Raw genomic sequence first — 27,615 nt, forward strand, 5'->3', positions numbered from 1 at the left:
GCCCAAGATCACCCGGAAGTCCAGTGGCAAAGCAGGGACTAGAACCCAGGTTTCCTGATCCCCAAACCTGTACTCTTTCCACTAGGCCACATTGTCTAGAAGGTGGGTCCCCTCACTGAAGTGGAGCAGCTATGACTCTGCATCTGTATGTGTTGTTTGTGTGCTTTTTGTGATGCGTCTCTGTGTATGTGAGGCAACTGTGTGTTCTCCTGGGTGGGGGCAGAGAGAGCTGGGGACTTCCTCTGGGGGGCAAGGCCCCAGTTCTTCTGATGAGAACAACAGAAGTCAATAATAAAAGCACCAAAGGATCACTTGCACAGTTCATAATTATTTATGCAAATTAAAAGCATATTTTAATGCACTTTTTATGCAAACCTATTCCCAGGCCCCCACAACTAGTTCAGGTACATAAAAGGCAGTTTGCTGTTGAGGGGAAGGGTGTACTATTAAAATAGAATCCTTTTTCACTTGGGTTTTGGGTCTGTACCCACCAAGCACTTTGACATTCAACCCAGCCCTTACCCCATCATTTAGGTTTGGCTCCTTCCCATCATTTGTCATTTATTAAGCACTCCTGACTCTCCCTCCCCTCCCAGTTTGAGAAACATTGGTTTTACCCTAAATGGTGGTCTTGAGGCATTGCTAATCAATGATATTTTCTGAGTGCTTATTGTGTATTGTATTAAGTGCTTGGGAGAGGAAAATAGGAGGCCCATTCCCTACCCTTATAGGGCTTACAGTCTAGGAGGGAAGACAGACATAAAGAAATTGACAAATACGAGGAAGAAGTACTCAAATAACAGAGTATGTAAAATGGCAACATCCAAAACTGCAATGGGAAGAAGTGAGGGCTGAGGTCATCTGAAAGTGTTGAAAAGAAATATTAACTGGGGAAAATCTCCTGGAAAAGGATTTCAGATGAGCTTTGAATGGGGAGGGCTATGCATCTGCCCAATCTGAAGGGAAAGAGTTCCTGGCAGGAGGGAGGGAGGCAATCAGGTGCTAGAGGAGGGAGAATAGAGAACAAGGAACAGTGAAAAGGTGAGCTTGGATGGAACAGAGAGTGTGAGCTGGAGTGTAGTGCGAGAAGAGAGTAGATAGGTAAAAGGGAGGGAGCTGAGGGAGTGCTTCGAAGTCAAAAGCAAGGAACTTCTATTTAATATGAAGATGAATGGGTAAACACTAGGAATTTATAAAGAGTGGAGAGATGGATATGGAAAAGGTTTTAGAAAGATGATCTGAGCAGCAGACAGGAGAGGGGAGAGGGGAGAGGCAGGGAGACCAGTGAGGAGGCTGATTCAGTAGTCAAATAAGGATATGAACAACACTTGGATCATAGTGGTAGTCACTGGGAAGCAGGGGAAAGGGCAGATACAGGAAATTTAGTGAGGAAAAACCACCAGGATTTAGCAACAGACCGGATGTGATCATTGAAAAAGAGCTGGAAACAAGAATACTGTCTAGGTCTCAGGCTTCAGAGACAGGCAGGCTGGTGCATTGTCAACTGTGATGAGCAAGTTAGGCAGAGGAGAGGATTTAGGAAGAATGAGGAGGTGTTCCATTTTGGATGTACTGAGCTTGGGGTGCTGGCAGGAGATTCGGAGAGAGATGTCTTGCAGGTGGGAGGAGATGAGAGGAGCTGGGTTGCAGTTAGACAGACAGATTAGGGGGTACCTCCCCCAGAAAGGTAGGAGCAGAGCAACTCTCCTCCTTGCTATCTATATAGGGTCAAACAGGACAAGGTGGAGGACCCAAAGTGAGTTATTGGCCTAGGCCAGTGAGCTGGCCCACTGAGGTGATGCCTACAGAGAAGTCTCATGTGACCACTGACCTGCCTCCCAAAAGCATGGCAATGTCTATGCCCCTTTGTTCTGGGCCCCCTGACTTCTGCTTGCTCCAACTTCCCTTCACCCCATTCTCCAAATGTCCAGTACCTGTAGAGTCCTCATGTATGGACAGAGCTGACACTGAGCACGTGACTCTGGATGGACCCCTAGCCCCGAGAATCCCCGCCAAGCTCCCAGTACCAGCTCCCCGGTTCTTAGCCATCAGGAACTGGTATTCCCCAGGGAATCAATGCTTCCATATGAAGCTGAGGGGGTAAAACAACTGAAGTGGATGACCCCAAATGAGGCCAAGCCATCCAACAGTGTCTTCTCGGGGCCTGGCCTGGGTCCTCCGGGGTCCCCCTGCGTGTTGCCAGCTGCCCCCAAACTCAGCCCATCCCATCCTGCCAGGCTGTTTTCATTCAGGGAGCAGCCAGGGAGAGCTGGGTACCCTCAGCCAGCCCTATGAGCCCCCGCAGGCAGGCCCCCTCAGCCCCCGGCCCTTCCAGCCGGCAGATGAACACGGTCGTGGCCCCCCGGCTCTGGGTGATGATGGCAGCTGCTGCCCCCAGTTTCCTCGCGATGCCACCTGTGGTGTCATGGGGCAGGGAGTTCGACTGGATGGCACATGCTAGGCTCCCGTCGGGCTGGATGTCAATGGAGTCCAGCAGCTTGGCTCCTGCAGGAGACAAGAGGTCAGGCAACTGCTCCACCCCTGGGTACCACTATACATAGATGCTGTGCTGGCTACTGTCAGAACGCAAGGGGTGGGGCACCCAGGGGAATGGGGAGGAGCTGTGTAGAGAGTGCTAATGTAGAGCCATAAATTTTCTACTGTAGAGCCATAACCCAGCAGGCAATTTCCTCAGTAGACAGAGACAGACAGACAGACAGACAGACAGACCCCCCCCCCCGCCACACCCCCATGGTCAGGGCTTTGGGGCAGGTGATGTTAATCCAGGGAGGAGACGGGTTTTTAATAAAGTTATGATGACCAGGTTACGGTGTGGTGAAGAGGATGGAGAAGGTATATTGGGATGTGGCTACAACAGGAGGTATATGCAAGTGAGAAGTCAGCAAGGGGATGGCAAGTGGCGAGACAGTGAGCAGGGAGAGCTGGGGATCCCCTCTCCCCCAGGGGCCAGCCTCTGATTCGTCCCCCATACCCAGCCAGGGATTCTGCGAGGGACCGTTGGGGTACCAGACCTGACACTGATTTTACCTGGGATGTCCGGCGGGCGGTCATAGATCCCATCCACGTCAGTAAGGAAAACCACCCTCTGTGGGGTGAATTCCTGGCACAGAACCTGTCCCAGGAGAACCCCCAAGAAACTGAAAAAAAAAAACCCCATTTCCAGAGCATGAGGTTCTCTCCCCAACCTTCCAAGTGTCCATTTCACAGATGGGAAATCAAGCCAAGAGTGGGTGCCATGATGCATTGGTCCCTGGGACTCCTGGAGGTTCCTCTCACTGAATTCCAGGGAGGACATGCCCCTGCCAGCCTCGCCATCCACCCCCTCACCTCAATGACCGTGTCCCCAGACAGGATGGTGCAGTGCTGCTCTGAGTCCAGGACACAGTCGCCATGCAGGACGGGGATGTAGCCAGCCCTCAGGCAGTCCCGGAGTGCAGTGATGTTCGCCCGGCTCACTGTCCTCCCTGCTGTCATCCAGCTTCCAAAGGGCTTGGGAGCGGAGGAGAGATGGGGGAGCTGGATTACTCTGATCCCTCAGGCTCACACTGGTGGGGTAGGGGGAGGGAGGGGCATCGAGGGGTCGGAAGCCAAGCATCTCACCCCAATCCCTGTCCTTTAGCAACATCACGGATCTCCCCACCAATTCCCAGAGTCCCACCATGGAAGCCCCTCCTAGTGGTCTGAAATCATGGGAGACTGAGGCTACTTCTCTTTCACCACAGCCATTTATCTGTCCATTCCGCCATCACCTACCCTACTCCTTGGCAGTGGTTCGACCAAGGGTCCTGGGGTTGACCTGTCCAGATAGCTCCAGAAATCACTCCTCTCTGGCTGGTCACCCCATCAGCCACCCCCAGAACTTGTGTGCATAAATCTATTCATTCCATATTATCATTATTTTCTTTATTACTATGGTATTTATGAAGTACTTTCTATGTGTCAAGCACTGTTTTAAGCATTAAGGTAGGTACAAGTTAATCCACCTCTCAGGATCGCACCTGGAAAGTTTCCAGTATTCTACCAGGCTTGGCTACGGGAGGGAGAGTCAAGCAGAGGCCTAGCCATTCCATTCCTAGCTTGGGCAGTAGCTAGTGAGTGGAAGGCAATCTGCTACAAGTTAAAACTCACCTGTGCTGGGCAGCAGCAGGATGGGAGAGAGTTGAGGACAGAGACTCGAGTTTACTGCATGGAAGAAGGCAATGGTAAACACCTTCTGTATTTTTACCAAGAAAACTCTACGGATACACTACCAGAACGACTGCAGATGGAAGTGGGGCGTTCTGGGAGAAATATGTCCATGCAGTCGCTGTGGGTCGGAGATGACTCGACAGTGAAAGACAAGCCAATTACTGTACACAGACACAGTTCCTGTATAATGGGGTTTCTCTTTTTGGGCTACCTGTACTTTTCTTCACTGGTATTTCCATTCTTCCTCTTGTCCTGCATTTGCCATAATAATAATAATAATGATGGTGTTTGTTAAGCGCTTACTATGTGCCAAGCACTGTGGTAAATACAAGGTAATCAGGTTGTCCCAAGTGGGGCTCACAGTCTCAATCCCCATTTTACAGATGAGGTAACTGAGGCACAGAGAAGTTAAGTGATTTGTCCAAGGTCACACAACAGACAAGTGGTGGAGCCGGAATTAGAACCCACAACCTCTGACTCCCAAGCCCGTGCTCTTGCCACTAGTCCATGCGGCTCCTCACCATGTGTCTATGTGCCCTTCCTCTAGACTGTAAGCTCCACAAGGGCAGGAGTTATGTCTTTTTGCTTCTCTGGGATATTTCCAAGCCTATTCTAGTGACCGGAATGCAGCAGGTACTCAAGAAATATGCTAATAGGCCCATGAGGGCTGTTATAGGAGGGGGTGAAGTGAGCCTACTGTTCCCCAGAGATGGACAGGGGTCACTCCAGGAGGGGTCCTCATCACCTCTCTACTTCTGTCCAGAGGTAATGGGGCAGAGAGCCATCCTGGATTGGAAGATGAGTGGAAGAGAGAGCCAGTCTGCCAATCCACAAGTTTCTTTATCTCCTCCCTCCTTTGCCCCTGGGCAGCTGTCAAATATTCCCCCCAGATGCCTATTCTCAGTTTCTTCTGGACAGTGCCCAGCATAGGACTTATGGACAGATAATTGGGCAACTGCCTATATGGCCACAGGGCAGGCCTGAATACCTCCCAGCCCCACAGAAAGCTGTGTCCCTAAAGAACAAAAATGGCCACAGTGTCTCTCCTCTCCCCAGAACAACAGCTGCTCCTTAGGGTGATGGAGACTTGGAGACCCATTTAAACCCACACCCACCAATCAATCAGTCGATGGCATATGTTGTGCACTATGTGCTGAGCGCTTGGGAGAGTACAATAGAGCAGAGTTAGTAGGCACAATTCCTGCTCTTAAGGAGCTTACAGTCTATAGGGAAGAAGCATGGCTCAGTGGAAAAGAGCACGGGCTTTGGAGTCAGAGGTCATGGGTTCAAGTCCCGGCTCCTCCAATTGTCAGCTGTGTGACTTTGGGTAAGTCACTTAACTTCTCTGTGCCTCAGTTACCTCATCTGTAAAAAGACTGTGAGCCCCCCGTGGGACAACCTGATCACCTTGTAACCTCCCCAGCACTCAGAACAGTGCTTTGCACATAGTAAGCGCTTAACAAATGCCATCATTATTGTTATTATTATTATTATTATTATTATTATTATTATTATTATGGGACAGACATTAAAATAAATTACAAGTAGAGGAAATGGCAGAATATGAGGCTACAATAATAATTATTATAATTACAGTACTTGTTAAGTGCTTTATAATTTGTCAAGCACTGTATTAAGTGCTGGGTAGACACAAGATAATCAGGTTGGATTTGGTCCTTGTCCCACTTGGGGTTCCCAGCCTAAGTAGGAGGGAAAGGAACATGTCTAGCAACTCTGTTGTACTGTATTCTCCCAAGTGCTTAGTTCAGTGCTTGGCATACATTAAGCTCTCAATAAATATCATTGACAATGATGATAATGAGGCAAAGAGAAGTTAAGTGACTTGCCCATGGTCACACAGCAGATAAGTGTGATGATGTGTGATGAGAAGTGTGATGAGAAGCAACGTGGCTCAGTGGAAAGAGCACGGGCTTGAGAGTCAGAGGTCATGGGTTCTAATCCCAGCTCCACCGCTTGTAAGCTGTGTGACTTTGGGCAAGTCACTTAACTTCTCTGTGCCTCAGTTACCTCATCTGTAAAATGGGGATTAAGACTGTGAGCCCCACATGGGACAACCTGATCACCTTGTATCCACCCCAGCACTTAGAACAGTGCTTTGCACATAGTAAGTGCTTTAAAAATGCCATTACTATTATTAAGTGGTGAAGCCAAAATTAGAACCCAGATCCACTGATTACTGGGCCCATGCTCTTTACACTAGGTCATGCTTCTTCTCTACATAAGTGTACATAAGTGAAGATGGGGTGGTGTGAGTGTCAAAGTGCTTGAGGGTACTGTCGGGCTGGGGTGGAGACAGAATCAAAGTGCTTAAGGGGTATAGGTCCAACTGCATAGGTGATGCAGAAAGGAGGGTAGATAGGGCAGGGTAAGGTTAGTCAGTGAAGGCTGTTCATTCTCAGTCTCCTTTGTGGGCTCCTCCTCCCTCTCCCATCCCCTTACTGTAGGGGTTCCTCAAGGGTCAGTTCTTGGTCCCCTTCTGTTCTCTATCTACACTCACTCCCTCGGTGAACTCATTCGCTCCCACGGCTTCAACTATCATCTCTACATTAATGACACCCAAATCAACATCTCTGCCTCTGCTCTCTCTCCCTCTCTTCAGGCTCGGGTCTCCTCCTACCTTCAGGACATCTCCATCTGGAAGTCTGCCCGCCACCTAAAACTCAGTATGTCCAAGACTGAAATCCTTATCTTCCCTCCCAAACCCTGCCCTCTCCCTGACTTTCCCGTCACTGAAGACGGCACTACCATCCTTCCCATCTCACAAGCCTGCAACCTTGGTGTCATCCTTGAGTCCGCTCTCTCCTTCACCCCGCACATCCAATCCGTCACCCAAACCTGCTGGTCTCACCTCCACAACATCGCCAAGATCCGACCTTTCCTCTCCATCCAAACCGCTACCTTGCTGGTTCAATCTCTCATCCTACCCCCACTGGATTACTGCATCAGCCTCCTCTCTTATCTCCCATCCTCCTGTCTCTCCCCACTTCAGTCTATACTTCACGATGTTGCCTGGATCATCTTTGTGCAGAAATGCTCTGGGCATGTTACCCCCCTTTTCAAAAATCTCCAGTGGCTGTCTGTCAACCTATGCATCAAGCAAAAACTCCTCATTCTTGGCTTCAAGGCTGTCCATCACCTCACCCCCTCCTACCTCACCTCCCTTCTCTCCTTCTACAGCCCAGCCACACCCTCTGCTCCTCTGCCGCTAACCTCCTCACCGTGCCTCGTTCTCACCTGTCCCGCCGTCGACCCCCGGCCCACATCCTCCCCCTGGCCTGGAATGCCCTCCCTCCCTCTGCACATCCGCCAAGCTAGCTCTCTTCCTCCCTTTAAAGCCCTACTGAGAGTTCACCTCCTCCAAGAGGCCTTCCCAGACTGAGCCCCCTTTTTCCTCTCCTCCTCCCCATCCTCCCAGCCCTACCTCCTTCCCCTCCCCACAGCACTTGTATATGTATTTGTACAGATTTATTACTCTATTTATTTTACTTGTACACATTTACTGTTCTATTCTTTTTTGTTAATGATGTGCATTTAGCTTTAATTCTATTTGTTCTGATGACTTGACACCTGTCCACATGTTTTGTTTTGTTGTCTGTCTCCCCCTTCTAGACTGTGAGCCCATTGTTGGGTAGGGATCGTCTCTATATGTTACCAACTTGTACTTCCCAAGCACTTAGTACAGTGCTCTGCACACAGTAAGTGCTCAATAAATACGATTGAATGAATGAATGATAGCCTCTTGGAGATGTGATTTTAGTAGGGCTTTGAAGGTGGAGACAGACTGGAAAGGGAATGCCAGGCTAGAAGGAGGATGTGGGCAAGGGGTAAGACACGTACAGTAAGCAGGTTGGTGTTGGAGAAGCCAAGTCTGTGGGCTGGGTTGTAATGGAAGATTAATGAGGTTAGGTAGGAAGGCGAGAGTTGATTTAGTGCCTTTCATCCAAAGGTAAGGAATTTCTTTGATGTGGAGATGGATGGGCAACTACTGGAGGTTTCTGAGCAGTCCAGTTGAAGATGAAGAGTCCAGTTTTGGACATGTTAAACTTGAGGTGTCAGCAGAACATTCAAGTAGAGATGTCCTGAAGGGAGGAGGAAATGTGAGATTGCGGAGAAGAGAAGTAAGATCTGGGTATATGTATTTGGGAATTACCCATATAGAGATGGTAGCTGAAGCCATTGGAGTGAATGAGTTCCCCAAAGGAATGGGTGTAGATGGAGAACAGAAGGGGAACCAGAACTGAGCCTTGAGGAACTCCCCTAGTTAGAGGGTGGAAGGCAGAGGAGGAGCCCACCAAAGAGACTGAGAAGAAGCAACCAGAGAGATAGGAGGAAAAGCAGTAGAAGACAGTGTCAGAGATGAAACCCTTCAGGAACCCCTTTGTCCTTTGGAATAATAATAATAATAATAATGGTATTTGTTAAGCTCTATGTGCCACGCACTGTTCTAAGCACTGGGAATATACAAGGTAATCAGGTTGTTGCACATGGGGCTCACAGTCTTACAGTCATTTTACAGATGAGGTAACTGGGGCACAGAAAAGTTAAGTGACTTGCCCTAAGTCACACAGCAGACAAGTAGCAGAGCTAGGATTAGAACCCAAGTCCCCTGAATCCCAAGCCCGTGCTCTTTCCACTAAGCTATGTTGGGTGTTCGCTTTTGTTCTTATATGTTTTTCAGACGTTATTAAACTTCGGACACTTTAGTTTGGGGTTTATAAGTTGGGTGGGGAGGTGGAGTGTATGTGTGCATGTACGTTGAGGTGTGTGGTTTGTATGTCCTGCTTCAGCATGGCCTTGTGGCTCTCCTACTGAGAGCTTACCTCCTCCAAGAGGCCTTCCCAGACTGATCCCCCTTTTTCCTCTCCTCCTCCCCATCCCCCCACCACCTCCTTCCCCTCCCCACAGCACCTGTACAAGTTTGTACAGATTTATTATTCTATTTTACTTGCACATATTTACTATTCTATTTATTTTGTTAATGATGTGCATTTAGCTTTAATTCTATTTATTCTGATGACTTGACACCTGTCCACATGTTTTGTTTTGTTGTCTGTCTCCCCCTTCTAGACTGTGAGCCCGTTGTTTGGTATGGATTGTCTCTATACGTTGCCAACTTGTACTTCCCAAGTGCTTAGTACAGTACTCTGCACACAGTAAGTGCTCAATAAATATGATTGAATGAATGAATGAATAGAGCAAAGACCTGAGAAGCACATGGACTTGGATTCTAATCCCCGCTCCACTACTCATCTGCTGCGTGACCTTAAGTCACTTAACTTCTCCGTGCCTCTGTTACCTCATCTGTAAAATGGGGATTAAGACTGTGAGCCCTATGTGGGACAGGGACTGTGTCCAACCCGATTATCTTGTATCTTCCCCAGTACTTAGAACAGTGCCTGGAATGTAAGTTAAGTGCTTAACAAATACCATAACTGCAACTGCTTCCTCATATCACTGTCAGCTCCTCCAGGACCCAAACTGTGTTTTCTCCTTCCTCTCTTCCCTCTCTGCAAACCCAGAGCTCGGCACATTCTGGGAAGGGCAGGCGAGGAGAGGAGAGGGAGATGAGGGGAGAGCCAAGGAACCAAAAGTTTCTGGCTTACCGACATTCCCACAGCTGGGACCCCTCCCTTCACCAGCTCCTCTGTCACCAGATGATTGAGCTGCAAGACATAAGCCCCCAATGAGTAGTGACTTTCTGTCTCCCTGCCCTGCCACCCTGGACCCCGCCTCTGTCCTGGTCAAAGCACTGAAGCCAGAGGCTGGAGAACCTGGAATGACCAAGGCCAAGAGGTGGGGCAGAGTTAGGTGGGAGAGGAGTGGGGCTCACCCCCAAGCTGTTGAGGTGGAGGGTGATTTCAGGCACTCCCATCTGGAGTTTCCAAGACAATATCTGGAGTCACCTGGAAGGACATTCGGTCTCAAAGGCATGAAGTCCTGGTACCTTGGTCACAGAGAGGCGGGTCAGACAGAGCCCCTTCCTCAGGCTCTCAGTCCCGGCTGTGTCCCCCACGAATCCAGCATCCACACCATGAGCTTTGGCTTGGAAATGTCCGAAGGAGCTGGAATCCGAAACCAGAATGGATCAATTAGTGGGGGAGGACCATCCGTCTCCTAGTACCAACCCAGGGGGGTCCCCTTGCCCACCTTCTTACTCTTTCCACATTCTCCGCCTCATGCCCCTGCCTGCTAAACTCCACCCCTCCCTCATTCCCTATCTCCTCCCCCTTTACAGTCCTGCCACCTCTTCCAGGAAGTTTTCCTTGATGAATTCCAACACCTCTGCAATTTGAACCTTGACTTACCCCTCCCATTCAACTCACTCTTATTTCCATTGCAGCACCAATCTGTCTCTTGTCTTCCCCACATATTCGGTAGCATCCAGGTCAGGCACCCACCTGACTCCCTATAGACTGCAAGCTCCTTGTGGGCAAGGGTCGCATCTACCAACTCTATTTCACTTTCCCAAATGCTTAGTACAGTGCACTGCACACAGTAAGTGTTCAATAAATGCCAATGACTGATTGAATGACTCCATTCAATGGGACCCAATTTGGGCTTGACCGCATCATTTCAGAAGCTCAGATGACCCCAGGGTTATTTCCTTGGTTCAGATCAAAGCCACTGGTCTGTTGACTGGCTTCTAGTAAGCACTTAACAAATACCATCATTATTATTATTATTATTCTAGGCTCCCACCAGCCAGGAGAAACAACCAGAGAATGATCTCAAGTAGGTTTACCAATAATAACAGTATTTAAGTGTGCTAAGAGCTGGGGAAGATACGACACAATCAGATGAGACCTGCCCCACATGGAGAACAGGTATTTTATCCCCATTTTACTGATGATGAAACTGTGGCCCAGGGAAGTCAAGAGACTTGCCTACAAACAACATCCTAGAAAGTCTCAGCAGGAACTCATCAATGAGAAGCAGTGTGGCCCAGTGGAAAGAGCACAGACCTGGGAGTCAGAGGACATGGGTTCTAATCCCAGCTCTGTCTGTCTGCTGTGTGACCTTGGGCAAGTGACTTAACTTCTCTGTGCCTCAGTTCCCTCACCTGCAAAATAGGAATTCAATACCTGTTCTCCCTTCTACTTAAACTGTGAACCTGACATAGGGCCTGATTACCCTGTATCTACCCCAGAGCTTAGTTCAGGGCTTGCCTCTAATTAGTGCTTAACAAAAACCACAATTATGATTCCAGATGTTAGAGCCCTCCAGAAATCATCTTTTCAATTCCCAGCCAGTGATGAAAGTCAAAGAAAAAATTCCACTTGGACCATCCGAATATCTCAAGTGCCCAGTACAGTATACCAAATAGAATATCACTAAGTACTGCTGCTACTACTAATACTACTACCCTAACTAGTACTAGTCTAAGTTCCTAACCAAGATTAAGTTCCTTGTGGGCAGGGATTTTGTCCACCAACTTTATTTTACTCTCCCAAGTGCTCAGTGCAGTGTTCTAAATAAATATCTTTGATTGATTGACACATACTACTACTAATAATAATCATTGTATTTACTTAGTGCTTACTATGTGTCAAGCACTGTTCTAAGCACTGGAGTAGATACAAGTTAATCAGGTTGGACACAGTCCCTGTCCCACATGGGACTCACAGTCTAAGTAGGAGGGAGGGCAGGTATTGAATCCCCATTTTATAGTTCTACTACTATATGGGGCCATTATGGGAGAGTGCAAAGGAGCCTTGAGGAAAAGGTATTTATCCTCATTTTACAGATGAGGTGACTGAGGCACAGAGAAGTTAAAAGTGACTTGCCCAAAGTAACACAGCAATCAAGTGGCAGAGCCAGGATTAGAACCTCTGACTCCTAGTTCTGTGCTGTATCCTTCAGGCCATACTGCTTTTCAAGGAAGCAGTCATGAGGGGCACATTGGGATAGGGGGCAACCATGGGGGAGAGGGTAACTTGGGATGGGGGCAGACAGGATGACCACGGCATCAAAACATTGGTTCATTAGTGAATTGGCCCTGGAGTACTTCTCCTATCTTCCCAGCCCCACCCCACCCCAGATGCCAACCTTTGTGGTGGTTTTTCCAAGAGCACCTGTGCCCACCATCACAAGGGTCTGAGGGATTGGTTTGATTCACCTGGGCCCATGAAACAGTGGCCTGACCTGGGAGCCCAGAACAGACTGCTGCCTCCAATCCATGGATGACCTCAGCCCAAGCCCACCCAAACAAACCAACGTCACCATTCCTAGAGTTAGAGAAGCAGCGTGGCTCAGTGGAAAGAGCCCAGGCTTTGGAGTCAGAGGTCATGGGTTCAAATCCCGGCTCTGCCAATTGTCAGCTGTGTGACTTTGGGCAAGTCACTTAACTTCTCTGTGCTTCAGTTCCCTCATCTGTCAAATGGGGATGAAGACTGTGAGCCCCCCATGGGACAACCTGATCACCTTGTAACCTCCCCAGTGCTTAGAACAGTGCTTTGCACATAGTAAGCGCTTAATAAATGCCATTACTATTCCCCTTGGGAGAAGCCCAGAAAACAGACCACCCTTCCAGGAAGCCAAGGAATCTGGGCACTGCTCTGGGCAGTAGGGAGCTGGGCTGCCACTGGGCAGCCTTTGGCTTGTCAATGACCCCCTTGACGGACAGTTAGTGTTCTCTGACCAGACTAAGCCAACTATGAGCCTCAGTCACTGGAGTCAGGGGGGGTCTGTGGTCCGCACCCAGCTCTGACCCCCACACCAGCTCTCCACTGCCATCCTCCTGCCTCGGTGCTGAGAGAGGGCGGGAGGGTGGGCCCAAATCTTCCTGCCAGGGGTATGCCCTCCTTTCTGGGAAGTGGTCCCTCTTGCTCAGTTGGAGGTGCGGAGTTAACATTTATCCTCCAGAGCAGTGAAACCCTGAGAAAACTCCTCTGCCATCAGAAGTCCAGCCTAAGGACTGGCAGGGGTGTCTGGGCTGGGAAGCAAGAGAGTAGGGAGCTGGGAGAGCTTGGAGGAAAGAACAGGGCAGAACTGACTGGGAAATCTCAGGAAATAAGGCAATTCTCTGGATAAATTCCTACTTCTCCCACTCCCCTCCATGGGGTCTTCCCAGCTTGGGGGATCTGGAGTGCTAATGTACCAGCACTATACTAAGCACTGGGGGTACCAATAAGATAATCAGGTCAGATACATCCCCTGATCATATCACGGCCCACGACTTAAGTGGGAGGGAAACCAGGTAGTGAATCCCCATTTTACAGATGAGGAAACTGAGGCATAGAGAAATTAAGTGACTTGCCCAAGGTTGCACAGCAGGAATGGAACCCAGATCCTTCTGACCCCTAAGCCGATGCTCATTCCACTAAGTCTTGCTGCTCCTCATCAGGGGTGGAAGGGGCGAGGCAAAGGAGTGGTGGCACAGGAGGGAGGACACGTCTTAAAATGTCTATTTTTAATGGAACACACACGTACCATGACCTCTTCCCCACCCAGCTGGCTGTCAGACCTTTCCGTCCCTGGAATCCCCCAGAAAGGACTCCAAAGGTTATCCCAGCAAAGGCACAAAACCCTGACATGTAGCTCAGCAGGGATTCCCCGGCCAGCCCAGCCGGCTCCGTCCTTGGTGGGTGACCCCGGCCATGTAGGGCCAGCCTTCCAGGAGTGTGAGAAAGGGAGAATAAGGCAGCTGGGGAGGAGGGGAAGAAGGCATCATGGATGCTGGGCAGGACGTGTAAAATCCAATCTGGCACTGACAGCTAACCCACAAAACCATCGCGGCCCCTGCCAGGGTCACCCGACTGACCACCGTGTGGATCAGGAGGCAGGTGTGGCCAAAGCCTGAGCGGTCACTGCTTGGCGCCGGCTAGTCAGCCCAACCACGAGACAGAGCTCCAAGGGAGGTGTAAATTTTGAGAGGGGGAGGCCTCCAGGGACAGGTCTTAGAATGGCCAGGCCTCCTACCTCCCACTAATACTAATTATAATAATTGTGGTATTTGTTATGGGCTTACCATGGGCCAAGCACTCGGGTAGATACAAGATCACTCAATCACCTTGCCCCCTCCTACCTCACCTCACTCCTCTCCTACTACAACTCAACCCGCACACTTCACTCTCTAAAGCCAACCTTCTCTCTGTTCCTCAATCTTGTCTACCTCGCTGCTGACCCTTCACCCACCTCCACCTCCACCAGGCCTCTGGCCTGGAATGCCTTCCCTCCTCAGAACCAACAGACAATTACTCTCCCTTCCTTCAAAGCCTTATTGAAGGCACATCTCCTCCAAGAGGGCTTCGCTGACTAAGCTCTTTTCCTCTTCTTCCACTCTTTTCTGCATCACCCTGACTCGCTCCCTTTATTCATCTCCCCTCCCAGGCCCACAGCACTTACGTACATATCCGAAATTTATTTATTTATATTAACGTCTGTCTTCACCTCTAGACTGTAAGCTTATTGTGGGCGGGGAATGGGTCTGCTTATTGTTATATTGTACTCTCCCAAAAGCTTAGTACAGTGCTCTGCAAACAGTAAGTCCTCAATAAATACGACAGTGAATGAATGAACATAATCATGTAGGTCCATGTCCCACATGGGGCACCAAATCTAATTTGGAGATAACAGGTCTTTGATTCCCATTTTACAGATGAGAAAATGGAGGCACAGAGAAGCTAGTCTCTGTGGTTACACAACAGGCAAGTCTTAAAGGACATGTAAAATCACATTCTGTGGGTCAGCTGTCAGTGCCAGCTTGGATTTTACACTTCCTACAGGCAACTGGTAGAGCTGAGATCAAAACCCAGGTCCTTTGACTCCCTGCCCTGTGCTCTTTTCCCATCCTCTCTTCCCCTTCCTTCCTAAACCACTCTCTCTTCCATTTCAGCATTCCCTTCTGAGGGCAAATTTCAGCTGGGGGCTAAGGCCTCTGGGGCCACAGTACTCGTGACATGAGCTGCAGGACAGAAGAGGGTTGGTGTTTGAGCTCTAGAGCTATGTGAGATGGAGGGGCACAGATAGGATGCCCATTGAGGGAACTCAAAGGAACCTAATACTCTTTACCAACATTCATTTATTCATTTATTCAATCGCATTTATTGAGTGCTTGCTGTGTGCAGAACACTGTACTAACTGCTTGGGAAGTACAATTCAGCAACAAATAGAGACAATCCCTGCCTACAATGGGCTCACAGTCTAGAAGTGGGGAGATAGACATCAAAACAAGTAAACAGGCATCAGTGGCATCAAGATAAATAAATAGAATTATAGATATATGCACATCATTAATAACAATATATATAATTGTAACTATAAATATGTACATATATACACAAGTCGTGTGGGGCAGGGGGGTGGAGCAAAGGGAGTGGGTCAGGGCAATGGGGAGAGGAGTGGGAGTAGAGGAAAAGGGGGGCTTTATCCGGGAAGGCCTCCTGGAGGAGGTGAGCTTTCGGTAGGGCTTTGAAGAGGGGAAGTGTGCTAGTTTGGTGGTTTTGAGGAGCGAGGGCATTCCGGGCCAGAGGTAGGATGTGGGCCAGGGGTCGACGGTGGGACAGGTGAGAATGAGGCACAGTGAGAAGTTTAGTACCAGATGAGCGGAGTGTGCAGGCTGGGCTGTAGAAGGAGAGAAGGGAGGTAAGGTAAGAAGGGGCAAGGTGATGGAGAACTTTTAAGCCCATAGTGAGGAGTTTTTGCTTGATAAGGAGGTATCAAGTATCCCCTGCCACCCTCCCCAACAACATACAGGACCAAACAGAGGACAGGCCAGATGGTCACTTAACTTCTCTTGGGACTCAGTTACCTCATCTGTAAATTGGGGATTAAGAGTGTGAGCCCCATGTAGGACAGGGACTGTGTCCACCCTGATTAACTTTTACCTTCCCTGGCACTTAGAACAGTACTTGGCACATAGTAAGTGCTTAATAAGTACCATAATTACTAAGACCAAACAACCTGTTCAGAACCAGATAAATGGTCACCCAAAGCACAAGGTCCTGGGGAGCCAGCAGAGGGGAGCCTTAGGGACAGAACCAAGGAAGAGGAGGAGCCCTGGGGCTCTGACCAGAGGAAAGAAAGGAACCCTGGGGTCTAGACAATGGAAAGAGAGGATGCCTAAAGCCAGGACCTAGGAAAGAGAAGATGACTGGAGCCAAGACCACAGGAAAGAGAGGAGCTCTGTGGCCATATAACACAAAAAGGAGTAGCCTTGTGGCCAAACAACAGGAAAAAGAGGAGCCCTGAGGCCTGGAACAAAGGAAAGAAAGGAGCCCTGGGGCCTGGAGCAAAGGAATTAAAGGAGCCTTGGGCTCAAGATCAAAGGAATTAAAGGAGCCCTGGGGCCCAGACCAAAGAAAGAGAGAAGCCTTGGGGCCTGGACCAAAGGAAGGAAAGGAGCCCTGGGGCTCCGACCAAGGAAAGGAAGGAAGGAACCCTGGAGCCCAGACCACAGGAAAGACAAAGAGCCCTGTGAACAGATAACAGAAAAGCAAGGAGTCCCAGGATAGGGCAACCCCCGGGGCCCAGATCACAATCACGGGGGTTGGGCCCTAACTCTATGTCGCAGGGTTGCAGCAGCAGGGCTGATACAGCCCAGGCCCCAGCCACAGTCATGCTGGGTGGACTGGGGACAGATACAGCATTGAGAGGTATGGCGAGAAAGGCGGTAAGGTCTGTGATTACCAGCCCCCAAGGCCATTAAGCAGACGCCAACAGGCTCCCAGAAAACTAGGCGAATGCCTAAAAATCTGCTGGGTCAGTCCAAAACAGTGAGAATGGTTTCTTTTTGTTCTCTGGGTTACAGCTTTCCTATATCAAAATTGGGATAAATCACTCACCAAGTCTCTAGTCAAAGGCCAATTTCTCATGTAAGTTTGCTGTGACCAGGGAATGTGTCTACCAACTCTCTTGTATTCTCCCAAGCACTTACTACAGTGCTCTGCACACAGTAAGCACTGAATAAATGCCACTGATTAACTGATTAATTTTTGAAGAATCACAAATCAGTGTGATAATCTCCTCAAAGACTTAGAAATGATCAATCACTCTCTTCTCTGGGCTAAACAACCTCAATTTGTCCTGTAAACTCACAAAACCATAGAGTGAATTTCCATTCATTAAGTCCTTTTGGTTAACCAGTCCAGAGCTTCTGGTTAGCCAGAATCCGGACTGTGAGCTCGGCAGCTCCTGGAGGAGTCTAGACCCAGCAATCGCAGCCACTTCAGTGCGGGGTGGGGAGAGAGGAGGAATCATGTCTCAGATTCTGCCCAGAAACAGCCCCCTTGGGACTCACTCAAACACATACACACACACCCTTCTCCCTACTAACCAGCAGTTTGTGGCATGGCAGCGACTTCTGCAAAATGCCAAACTGATGTGTCAATCGGTGTCCCATTCCTGCCCAAGGACAGGCAATGCTGATGGACTTGGGCTCCCAGTCTACTCCCGCCCTTCCCGCTTCATCACTAGAATTAGCACTATTTTACTATACTATTATTATTGTTGTTAATAATTATAAGGTGGTTATTAAATGCTTACTTATATGTGAAATGCCATGCTAAGCACTGGAGAAGTTACAAGACAGTCAGATCAGATAGTGCAGTGCGGCCTAGTGGAAAGAGCAATGAGTCTGGGAACCACCATCCCAGGAGGGCTGTTAAAAGCTGGATGTCAGGCAATGTAACTGAGGCCCAGAGAAGTTGCCTGTCCAAATTTACAAAACAGGCAGGTGGCAGAAATGGGATTAGAACCCAGGGCCTCTGACTCACAAACCCATCCTCGTTCCAGTTGATCAGGCTGCTGTGCCTAGAAATCAGGGGACCTGGGCTCTAATCATAGCTCTGCCACTTGTCTGCTGTGTGACCTTGGGCAGGTCACTCAATTCTCGGTGCCTCAGTTTCCTCATCTGTAAATGAGAATCACATGTTCTCCCTCCATATTTTTCCTAATGGCATCTGTTAAGCACTATGTGCCAGGCACTGTACTAAGCACTGTGGTAGGTTCAAGCTAATCACGTTGGACACAGTTCACGTCCCACATGGGGCTCACAATCTTAATCCTCATTTTACAAATGAGGTAAAAGGGGCACAGAGAAGTTAAATGACCTGCCCAAGGTCACACAGCAGACAGGAGGCGGGATTGGGATTAGAACCCAGGTCCTTTTCACTTTATCTTAGGCCACATTGCTTCTCCTGCTTAGACTCTGAGCCTCATGTAGGACCAAAATTGTATTCAACCTAATCATCTTATATCTAGCCCAGCAGTAAATGCAATGATTGGGAAATCATTGCTTAATCAATACCACAGTTATTATAAGAAGCAGAATGGCCCTAGTGGTTGGAGTACATGCCTGGAAGTCAGAAGGACTTAGGTTCTAATCCTGGCTCCGCCACTTGCCTGCAGGTGACCTTGGGCAAGTCACTTCATTTCTCTGTGCTTCAGTTCCCTCATCCTTAAAAAATGGGGGTAGAGATTGTGAGCCCCACGCAGGACAGGGACTCTCTCCAACCTGATCTGCTTGTATACACCCCAGCACTTATTACAGTGCCTGGCACATAGTAAGTGCTTAATTAATACCACGATTTTTAAAATATTATTATTATTATTCTCCTTCCCCTGATGCCTTCCCTTGCAGGGAGACAAGCAGTTACCTCTTCTACTTTGGAGCTGGAGGAGAAAGGGAGACATTGAGAGGTCAGGGGAGTCCTTGCAAGGTGTGAGGAGGAGCTGCAAGATGAAAACATTCTAAACCACAGCCTGGAGAGTATCTGGTTGCCCAAGAGGACACATGCTGAAATCCTCAAAACCAACAGATCCCTTGAGATATGAGAAACATTTAGGTACTTAATATCTCCTGTGTGAAGAGATTAGATGTAAAAACCGAGGATTAGTTTCTTCAGAACTATGCTGTCTCCGTGAGCAGTGACAGAATGAAACCGGCTGTCTCAGGGCTTGCGGGGTAAAGACCACTCTGACTCCAGCCCTGAGTCGCCTGCAGGAATCCAATGCCTAAGCAGCCTCTGTCAGACAAGTCTGTCAGTGAGGGACTAGCCAAAGCGAGTTGGCTTCAGTGCCTGGGGTTCAGAATGATGTATGATCCCAGGCACTGCCCCTGGAGAGGAGAGCAGGCATTGTCGCCTCTTCCCGAAGTAAGTGTACCCTCATGAATTTCCACCCAAGGACACATCTGCTTCGGGACCCCTGGCATCAGCAGAGTCAGGAGACTCCCAGGCAGTGTAACTGACACCCAAAGAAGAGGCCTGCCCAAAGTCACATGGGGATTAAATCCTAGCTCCTCTGACTTAGATTGTGAGCTCCACAAGGAGACATGGACTGAGTTCAACCTGATTATCTTGTATCTATTAATTATCTTGGATCTTGTGCTTTGTATAGTGTTTGTCATACAGTAGGTACTTGAAAACTACCATTAAAAGAAAAGGGAACTTAAATGGAGATGCAGCAGAAGAGAGCAGATCTCATGGAGATTTCATTGGAGAAGCAGCATGGCTTAGTGACAAGAGCCCGGGCTTGGGAGTCAGAGGTCACGGGTTCTAATCATCGCTCTGCCACTTGTCAGCTGTGTGACTTTGGGCAAGTCACTTAACTTCTCTGTGCCTCAGTTATCTCATCTGTAAAATGGGGATTAAGACTGTGAGCCCCATGCGGGACAACCTGATAACCTTGTATCGACCCCAGTGCTTAGAACAGTGCTTGGCACATAGTAAGCACTTAACAAATACCATTATTATTATTATTATTATTATTATTATTATTATTATAGGCTACAGGGAGTTCTGCAGGCATAATGGCAAGGGCAGATATTGCGGAGTAGGGGCTGCGATAACAAATAGTGGAGTTTCAGAGTAGCTGTTCCAGTTTGTGTCCCTGTGTAACCCTGGGCAAATCACTTCACTTCTTTGGGCCTCAGTTTTCCCAGCTGTAAAATGGGGATTCAGTAATATGCAATGGGACTATGTCTGACTGATTATCTTAAATCTACCCTGACAGTACAGTACTTGACACTGCAGAAGCACTTACCAAATTCCAAAATTAATTATTAATTAGTATCTGTTAAGCACTTAGTATAGTGCCAAGCATTGTACTAAGCCCTGGGGTAGATACAAGATAATCAGATCCCACATGGGGCTCACATTGTAAGTGGGATGAAGAACCGGTATTGAATCCACATTTTACAGATGAGGAAATTGAGGTACAGAGAAAGTCAGTTACAGCAGGTACTTGAAGGAGGCGGGATTAGAATCCATTTTCTCTGACTGCCAGGCTCGTGCTCTTTCCACTGGATCATGTTGCTTCTCTACATGATATTATTATCCGATATTGTTCTGATATTCTGATTATTATTATTTTCTGATATTATCAAAATAGCTCCAAGTTAGAAGCCACACTATGCCCAGAAACTGCATTTTGTCAATGAATTCTTGAAGAAAAAAGCATTAATTGAGCACCCATGTCATTCATTCAATCATATTTATTGAGCGCTTACTGTGTGCAGAGCACTGTACTAAGTGCTTGGGAAGTACAAGTCGGCAACATATAGAGACGGTTCCTACCCACCAACAGGCTCACAGTCTAGAAGGGGGAGACAGATAACAAAACAAAACATGTGGACAGGTGTCAAGTCATCAGAATAAATAGAAGTAAAGCTAGATGCACATCATTAACAAAATAAATAGAATAGTAAATATGCACAAGTAAAATAAATGGAGTAATAAATCTGTACAAACATATATACAGGTGCTAATAATAATGATGATGGTATTTGTTAAGCGCTTACTATGTGCCAAGCTCTGTTCCAAGCGCTGGGGTAGATACAAGGTCATCAGGAAGCAGTGTGGCTCAGTGGAAAACAGCCCGGGCTTTGGAGTCGGAGGTCATGGGTTCAAATCCCAGCTGTGCCACTTGTCAGCTGTGTGACTTTGGGCAAGTCACTTCAATTCTCTGGGCCTCAGTGACCTCATCTGGAAAATGGGGATGAAGACTGTGAGCCCCTTGTGGGACAACCTGATCACCTTGTAACCTTCCCAGCACCTAGAACAGTACTTTGCACAGAGTAACCGCTTAATAAATAGAGAAGAGCTTAACAGAGAAGCAACGTGGCTCAGTGGAAAGAGCAAAGTCTTTGGAGTCGGAGGTCATGGGTGTACATCCCGGCTCCACCAACTGTCAGCTGTGTGACTTTGGGCAAGTCAATTCACTTCTCTGCACCTCACTTGGTGTGGAGCTCTGTACTAGGCACTTGGGAAATACAGAATAAAGAAGTGACATGTTCCCTGCCCACAAGGACCTTAGCCTCTAACAGGCAGTCCTAGGCAGACAGATTAGATCTTTTTACCTTTTTCCAAAGTTACTAACCTAAAGAGACCAAAAAGGAAACCCGATCGTGCATATCCTGTTCCTCCCACAGTAGGTAAGGGGAAGCAGTATGGCCTAATGGTTAGAACACAGGCCTGGGAGTCAGAAGGACTTGAGTTCTAATCCGGACCCTGCCACCTGTCTTCTGTGTGACCTTGGGTGTGTCACTTAACTTCTCTGTGCCTCATGTACCTCATTTGTAAAATGGGAATTAAGGCTATGAGCCCCATCTGGGAGAGGAACTGTGTCCAACTGGGTTCGTGTGTACCTACCCCAGTGCTTAGTACAATGCCTGGCACATAGTAAACACTTAACAAATACCATAAAAATGGAGGTAAGGAAGAAGGGGAGTAGCATCTGAAGCTGAATTCCTAATCTCCTTCAAGAAATACAAACTGGACAGGTTACTGTGAAACTCCACTATTTGTGGTTGCAGCCCCTATGCCACAACCTGTGCCCTTGTGCATTATGCCTGCACAACTCCCTGTAGGCTATCTGTCCTCTTCTGCTATCTGTCCATTTAAGCTAAGCTTTTATTTTAATGGTGCTTGCTAAGTGCTTTCTAGTTTACAAGCACTGCACTAAGCACAGGAATAGATATAAGATAATCAGGTTGGACTCAGTCCCTGTCCCTGCTGGAAGCTCGCAGTGTAATTGGGAGGGGGCAGGATTTAATCCCCATTTTACCAATGAGGTAACTAAGGCACAGAGAAGTTAAGTGACCTTTTCAAGACCACCCAGCAGACAAGTGACAGAACTGGAACTAGAACCCAGGTTCTCTAACTCCCAGGCCCCGTGCCCTGTCCAGTAGGCTATGCAAGCACTTAGTACAGTGCTCTGCACACAGTAAGTGCTCAGTAAATATGATTGAATGAATAAATGAATACTGCTTCCCCTTGTGGGCAGGGATCACCTATACCTACTCTTTTGTATCGTACTCTCCCAAATGCTTAATACAGTGCTCTGCACACAGTAAGCCCTTAATAAATATCATTGTTTGATTAGCATATTCAGCTGTCACATTTGGCTTATCCTACTTCCTAGCTCCCTTCTCTTCCTTTTCTTCTTAGTTGCTTTCTCTACCTGTAATTTATTTTCATGTTTATCTCCCCCACAAGAGTGTAAACTCCTTGAAGGCAGGGATTTTGTTTGACTGTGAGCCCCAAGTGGGTTAGGGACTCAAATGTAACAATAACAACAACTACTCTGTTGTACTCTCTTAAGTGCTTAGTGCAGTGCTCTGCACACAGTAAGCCCTCAGAATAAATACCAAGAGCCCCAGTGTTATTATGTTGACCTGAACGACCCAGATCAACTCAGACTTTGTCACCTCTCCATCCCTGTCCCCACCCCCTGCTAGGCCAGCAGCCCTCCAGACCCAAGCAGGCTACAGCAGGGGAACAATGCCACCAGCACCCTGGGCTACTTCAGCCCATCAGATGCCCCAGGCCTACAGGGAGCCCACATAGGACGGAGCTAAGAGATAGTAACTGTCCTGTCTCCACAACAGTACAAGAGCAAATGATGGTGAACCTCATTAGCTATCAAGGTGCATTGGTCCAAAACCAGGTCATGAACCCTCCAGCCTATCAAGAAGGTGACAAGATTGGCTCAGATGGGCCATTTTGTCCCTCCTTAGCCTGGCCAAGCTGTGAGTATCAGGTGACTACAGCATAGACTCCTTCCCCTCTCTGGGCCTTAACCTCTCCCTCCATGAAGCTTTCCAGGAAAGAGTTGAAGGCTTTTCACCACCCTATTCCCACTCACTTCTGGGTCACCTATTCACTTAGATCTGTACCTCTTAAGCACTTAGTTACTCCCCTGTCTCCACAGCTTGTATGTGTCTGTTTATTGTTATACTGTATTCTCCCAAGCGCTTAGTATAGTATTCTGCACACAATAAGTGTGCAGCACTTAGAACAGTGCTCTGCGTCACAACTTCTCTGGGCCTCAATTCCCTCATCTGTAAAATGGGGATTAAAACTGCCCCCATGGGACAACCTGATCACCTTGTAACCTCCCTAGCGCTTAGAACAGTGCTTTGCACATAGTAAGCGCTTAACAAATACCATCATTATTATTATTATTAATAGTGCTTGGCACATAGTAAGCGCTTAACAAATACCATCATTATTATAAGTGCTCAGTAAATACAACTGACTGACTAATGTGGGTTCCCTTACACTCTAGTTATAATTTATTTTAATGTCTGCTCCCTCACTTCACTGTAAGCTCCTGGGGGGCAAGGATTTTGTCTACTATTGTGCTGCAGTAATAATAATAACAATAATAATAATTGTGGTATTTGTGAAGTGCTTATTGCATGCCAAGCACTGTACTAAGGGCTGGGGTAGCTGCAAGATAATCTAGTCAAACACAATCTTAGTCCCACACAGAGCTCACGGTCTAATTAGTACGGAGAACATGTATTGAAAGCCCATTTTACAGATGAGGAGATTGAGGCACAGAGAAGTGATTTTCCCAAGGTCACAGAGCAGGCAAATGGCTGAGCCAGAATTAAATCCCAGGTCCTCAGACTCCCAGGCCTGTGCTCTTTCCACTAGACCATACTGCTTCCCAGCACTCTCCTCAAGCACTTAGTACAGTGTTCGGCACACAGTAAGCACTCAGTAAATACCACTGATGGATTGATTAAACACCAGAACCTCAGCTCAAAGGAACAAAGCCAAGGATTAAGGCCCTTGGGGGCTGTAAGAGGGTGAGACAAGAAAGCAAGGCTACTGGATTCCTTTTCAAATACTTTCAATCAATCAATCAATCCTATTTATTGAGCGCTTACTGTGTGCAGAGCACTGTACTAAGCGCTTGGGAAGTATAAGCTGGCAACATATAGAGACAGTCCCTACCCAACAATGGGCTCACAGTCTAGAAGGGGGAGACAGAGAACAAAACCAAACATACTAACAAAATAAAATAAATAGATGTGTACAGGTCAAATAAACAAACAAATATAGAATAATAAATATGTACAAACATATATACATATATACAGATGCTGTGGGGAAGGGAAGGAGGTAAGAAGGGAGGGATGGAGAGGGGGATGAGGGGGAGAGGAAGGAAGGGGCTCACTCACTTTCACTGATTGCCTGCAGCTCAGAGCATCTACTTCCTCCATGGGTCTGTGGGTGGATCTGTGTTTGTATGTGGAGCTCCCTCCTATGTGGCCCCATGGAAAGAGTGCAGGACAAGGAGTCAGGGGACCTGGGTTTTAGCCTGGATCTACCACCTGTGAAAGTGTGACCTCTATATAGACTATCTCTGTATATAGTTCTAATTTATTTATTTATATTAATGTCCATCTCCCCCTCTAGACTGTGAGCTCATCGTGGACAGGAATTTGTCTGTGGTTATATTGTACCCTCCCAAGCACGTAGTACAGTGCTTTGCACACAGTAAGTGCTCAGTAGAGAAGCAGTGTGGCTTAGTGGAAAGAGCCCAGGCTTGGGAGTCAGAGGTCATGGCTTCTAATCCTGCCTCTGCCCCTTGTCTGCTGTGTGACTTTGGGCAAGTCACTTAACTTCTCTGTGATTCAGTTACCTCATCTGCAAATGGGATTAAGCCCATGAGCCCCACGTGGAAACTTGACTACCTTGTATCTACCCCAGCATTTAAAACAGTGCTTGGCACATAGTCAGCACTTAACAAATACCAAAGAGAAGCAGTGTGGCTTAGTGGAAAGAGGACGTGGCTTGGGAGTCAGAGGACGTGGGTTCTAATCCCACCTCTACCACTTGTCTGCTGCCCGTTGTTGGGTAGGGACCGTCTCTATATGTTGTCAAATTGTACTTCCCAAGCGCTTAGTACAGTGCTCTGCACACAGTAAACACTCAACAAATACGATTGAATGAATGAATATGGCCTTGAACAAGTAACTTCTCTGTGCCTCAGTTACCTCATCTTTAAAATGGGGATTAAAAGTGTGAGCTCCACGTGGGACCCTAATTATTATTATTAATAAATACGATTGAATGAATGAACCTCTGGCAAATCACATGACTTCTCCAATCAGCTTAGACTGCAGCTACCTCAGTGCTTAGCACAGTATTTGGTTTGTAGCAAGCACTTAACAAAGACCATAATAATTAGTCAGTTCTACTATTATATCCCTAGCCCCCAGCAGTTACCAAGCCCACAGCAGGGTCCAAGGTCCGCTCACTAGGCTAAAAGACCCGCCCCTTTTTGTCTTCCTCCACAAGAATCAGCAGAGGGATGAACCCAGCCTTGAAAAGAGGGGAGACGGTTGAGATGAACCCCTAAGGCTTGGCCAAGTTCAAAGACCTGCTCTCTGAACCAGTGGTGCTTTTCCCTCTCTGCATCTGGTGCAGAATTGGTTCCCACCCTGATGGCTCAGGTCAACTGCCTTCCCCATGGCCTAGTGGCTAAAGGCCAGGACTGGGAGCCAGAAGGCCATGGGTTCTCATCCTGGCTCCACCACTTTTCTGCTGTATGACCTGGGGCAAGTCTTTTTGCTTCTCTGTACCTCAGTTACCTAATAACAATAATAATAATAATAGTATTTGTTAAGCACTTACTATGCACCAAACACTGTTCTAAGCGCTGGGGTAGACACAAGGTAATCAGGGTGTCCCACATCGGGCTCACAGTCTTACTCCCCATTTTCCAGATGAGGTAACTGAGGCCCAGAGAAGTGAAGTGACTTGCCGAAGGTTACACAGCAGACAAGTGGCAGAGCTGGGATTAGAACCCATGACCTTCTGAGTCCTAGGCCCGTGCTCCATCCACTATGCCATGCTGCTTCTCATATGTAAAATGGGGAGCGAGACTGTGAGCCCCACATGGGAGAGCCTGTGTCCATCCTGATTTGCTTGAATCCACCCCAGAGCTTAGTACAGTGCCCGGGACATGCCAAGCGCTTTAAAAATGCCACCACTGTTCTTATTATTGTTATTATTCTCTGTGCCTGTTACCTCATCTGTAAACTGGGGAGCGAGACAGTGAGCCCCACATGGGACAGGGAATGTGTCCAACCCGATTTGCTTGGATCCACTCCAGCTCTTAGTACAGTGCCTGGCACATAGTAAACACTTAACTAAAACCACAGTTATTATTAATATTTCCCTGCTTCTTCCTGGCCCTGCCGCACACCTACCCAGCTCCGTGCACCACAATGCAGCGGGCTCCCCGGGCCTGGCACAGCTGCCTGAGCAGGGCAGCCGCTCTGGCCAGGGCGTCCATCCTGGGGGTCTCCAGCTGCCTCTTGTGGGTCACAGCGCTGCCCCCCAGCTTGATGATACAGTCCACCTCCGCCATGCCTTCCCGGAGCCAGTCCTGCTTCCCCGCCCCCTGACTTCACTTCCCCTCACCATTAACCCCAGTCCCTGCCGGCCTCCGCACTGCATTTATCGATTCCATTCTATTGACTGAGTGCTTACTGTATGCGTAGCACTGTGCCAAGCACCTGGGAGAGCACAATTCAACAATAAACAGCATGAAGCAGTGTGGCTTAGTGGCTTTAGTACCTAGAACCCGGATCTGGGGAGTCAGAAGGACCTGGGTTCTAATCTAATCTAACGTCTGTTGTGGGCCCTTGGACAAGTCACTTCACTTCTCTTGGCCTCAGTTGCCTCATCTGTAAAATGGGGATTAAGACTGTGAACCCCACGTGGGACAACCTGATCACCTTGTATCCCCCCAGCTCTTAGAACAGTGCTTTGCACGTAGTAAGCGCTTAACAAATACCATCATTATTATTATTATTATTATTATCTGTAAAATGGGGATTAATGATGGCTTTTTGTTAAGAGCTTACTATGTGCCAAGCACTGTTCTAAGCACTGGGGGGATAGAAGGTAGTCAGGTTGTCCCACATCGGGCTCACAGTCTCAATCCCCGTTTTACAGATGAGGTAACTGAGGCCCAGAGAACAATAATAATAATAATAGCATTTGTTAAGCACTTACTATGTGCAAAGCACTGTTCTAAGTGCTGGAGGGAGGATACAAGGTGATCAGGTTGGTCCCACGTGGGGCTCACAGTCTTAATCCCCATTTTACAGATGAGGTAACTGAGGCCCAGAGAAGTTAAGTG

General features: G+C 48.0%; 1 protein-coding gene and 1 non-coding gene across 2 annotated transcripts; one reads left to right on the forward strand and one right to left on the reverse strand.

Annotated features, from left to right (window-relative positions):
- Window positions 1-327: 327 nt before the first annotated feature.
- On the reverse strand, window positions 328-26,803 carry LOC119930966 (isopentenyl phosphate kinase-like). Its single transcript, XM_038749789.1, has 6 exons — window positions 26,678-26,803; window positions 10,175-10,292; window positions 9,834-9,893; window positions 3,349-3,510; window positions 3,049-3,133; window positions 328-2,505 (listed from the first exon to the last, which is right to left on the reverse strand). The coding sequence occupies exons 1-6, from the start codon at window positions 26,761-26,763 to the stop codon at window positions 2,249-2,251; spliced, it is 768 nt and encodes a 255-aa protein (XP_038605717.1). The 5' UTR covers window positions 26,764-26,803; the 3' UTR covers window positions 328-2,248.
- On the forward strand, window positions 4,002-4,139 carry LOC119931273. The gene has a single exon (XR_005452122.1). It is a non-coding gene; the product is annotated as a small nucleolar RNA SNORA7 (small nucleolar RNA).
- Window positions 26,804-27,615: the final 812 nt, after the last annotated feature.

The sequence above is a fragment of the Tachyglossus aculeatus genome, chromosome 7, assembly GCF_015852505.1.
Source record: "Tachyglossus aculeatus isolate mTacAcu1 chromosome 7, mTacAcu1.pri, whole genome shotgun sequence".
NCBI lineage: Eukaryota > Metazoa > Chordata > Mammalia > Monotremata > Tachyglossidae > Tachyglossus > Tachyglossus aculeatus.

Excerpts from the sequence above, each read along its gene's own strand:
- LOC119930966 (XM_038749789.1), bottom strand. The coding sequence starts at position 26,763 with ATGGACGCCCTGGCCAGAGCGGCTGCCCTGCTCAGGCAGCTGTGCCAG. Across the intron at positions 10,293-26,677 it reads ATTGTGGTGCACGGAGCTGG|CTCCTTCGGACATTTCCAAG; the intron begins GTAGGTGTGCGG and ends TTCGGATTCCAG. Across the intron at positions 9,894-10,174 it reads CCCGCCTCTCTGTGACCAAG|CTCAATCATCTGGTGACAGA; the intron begins GTACCAGGACTT and ends TATGTCTTGCAG.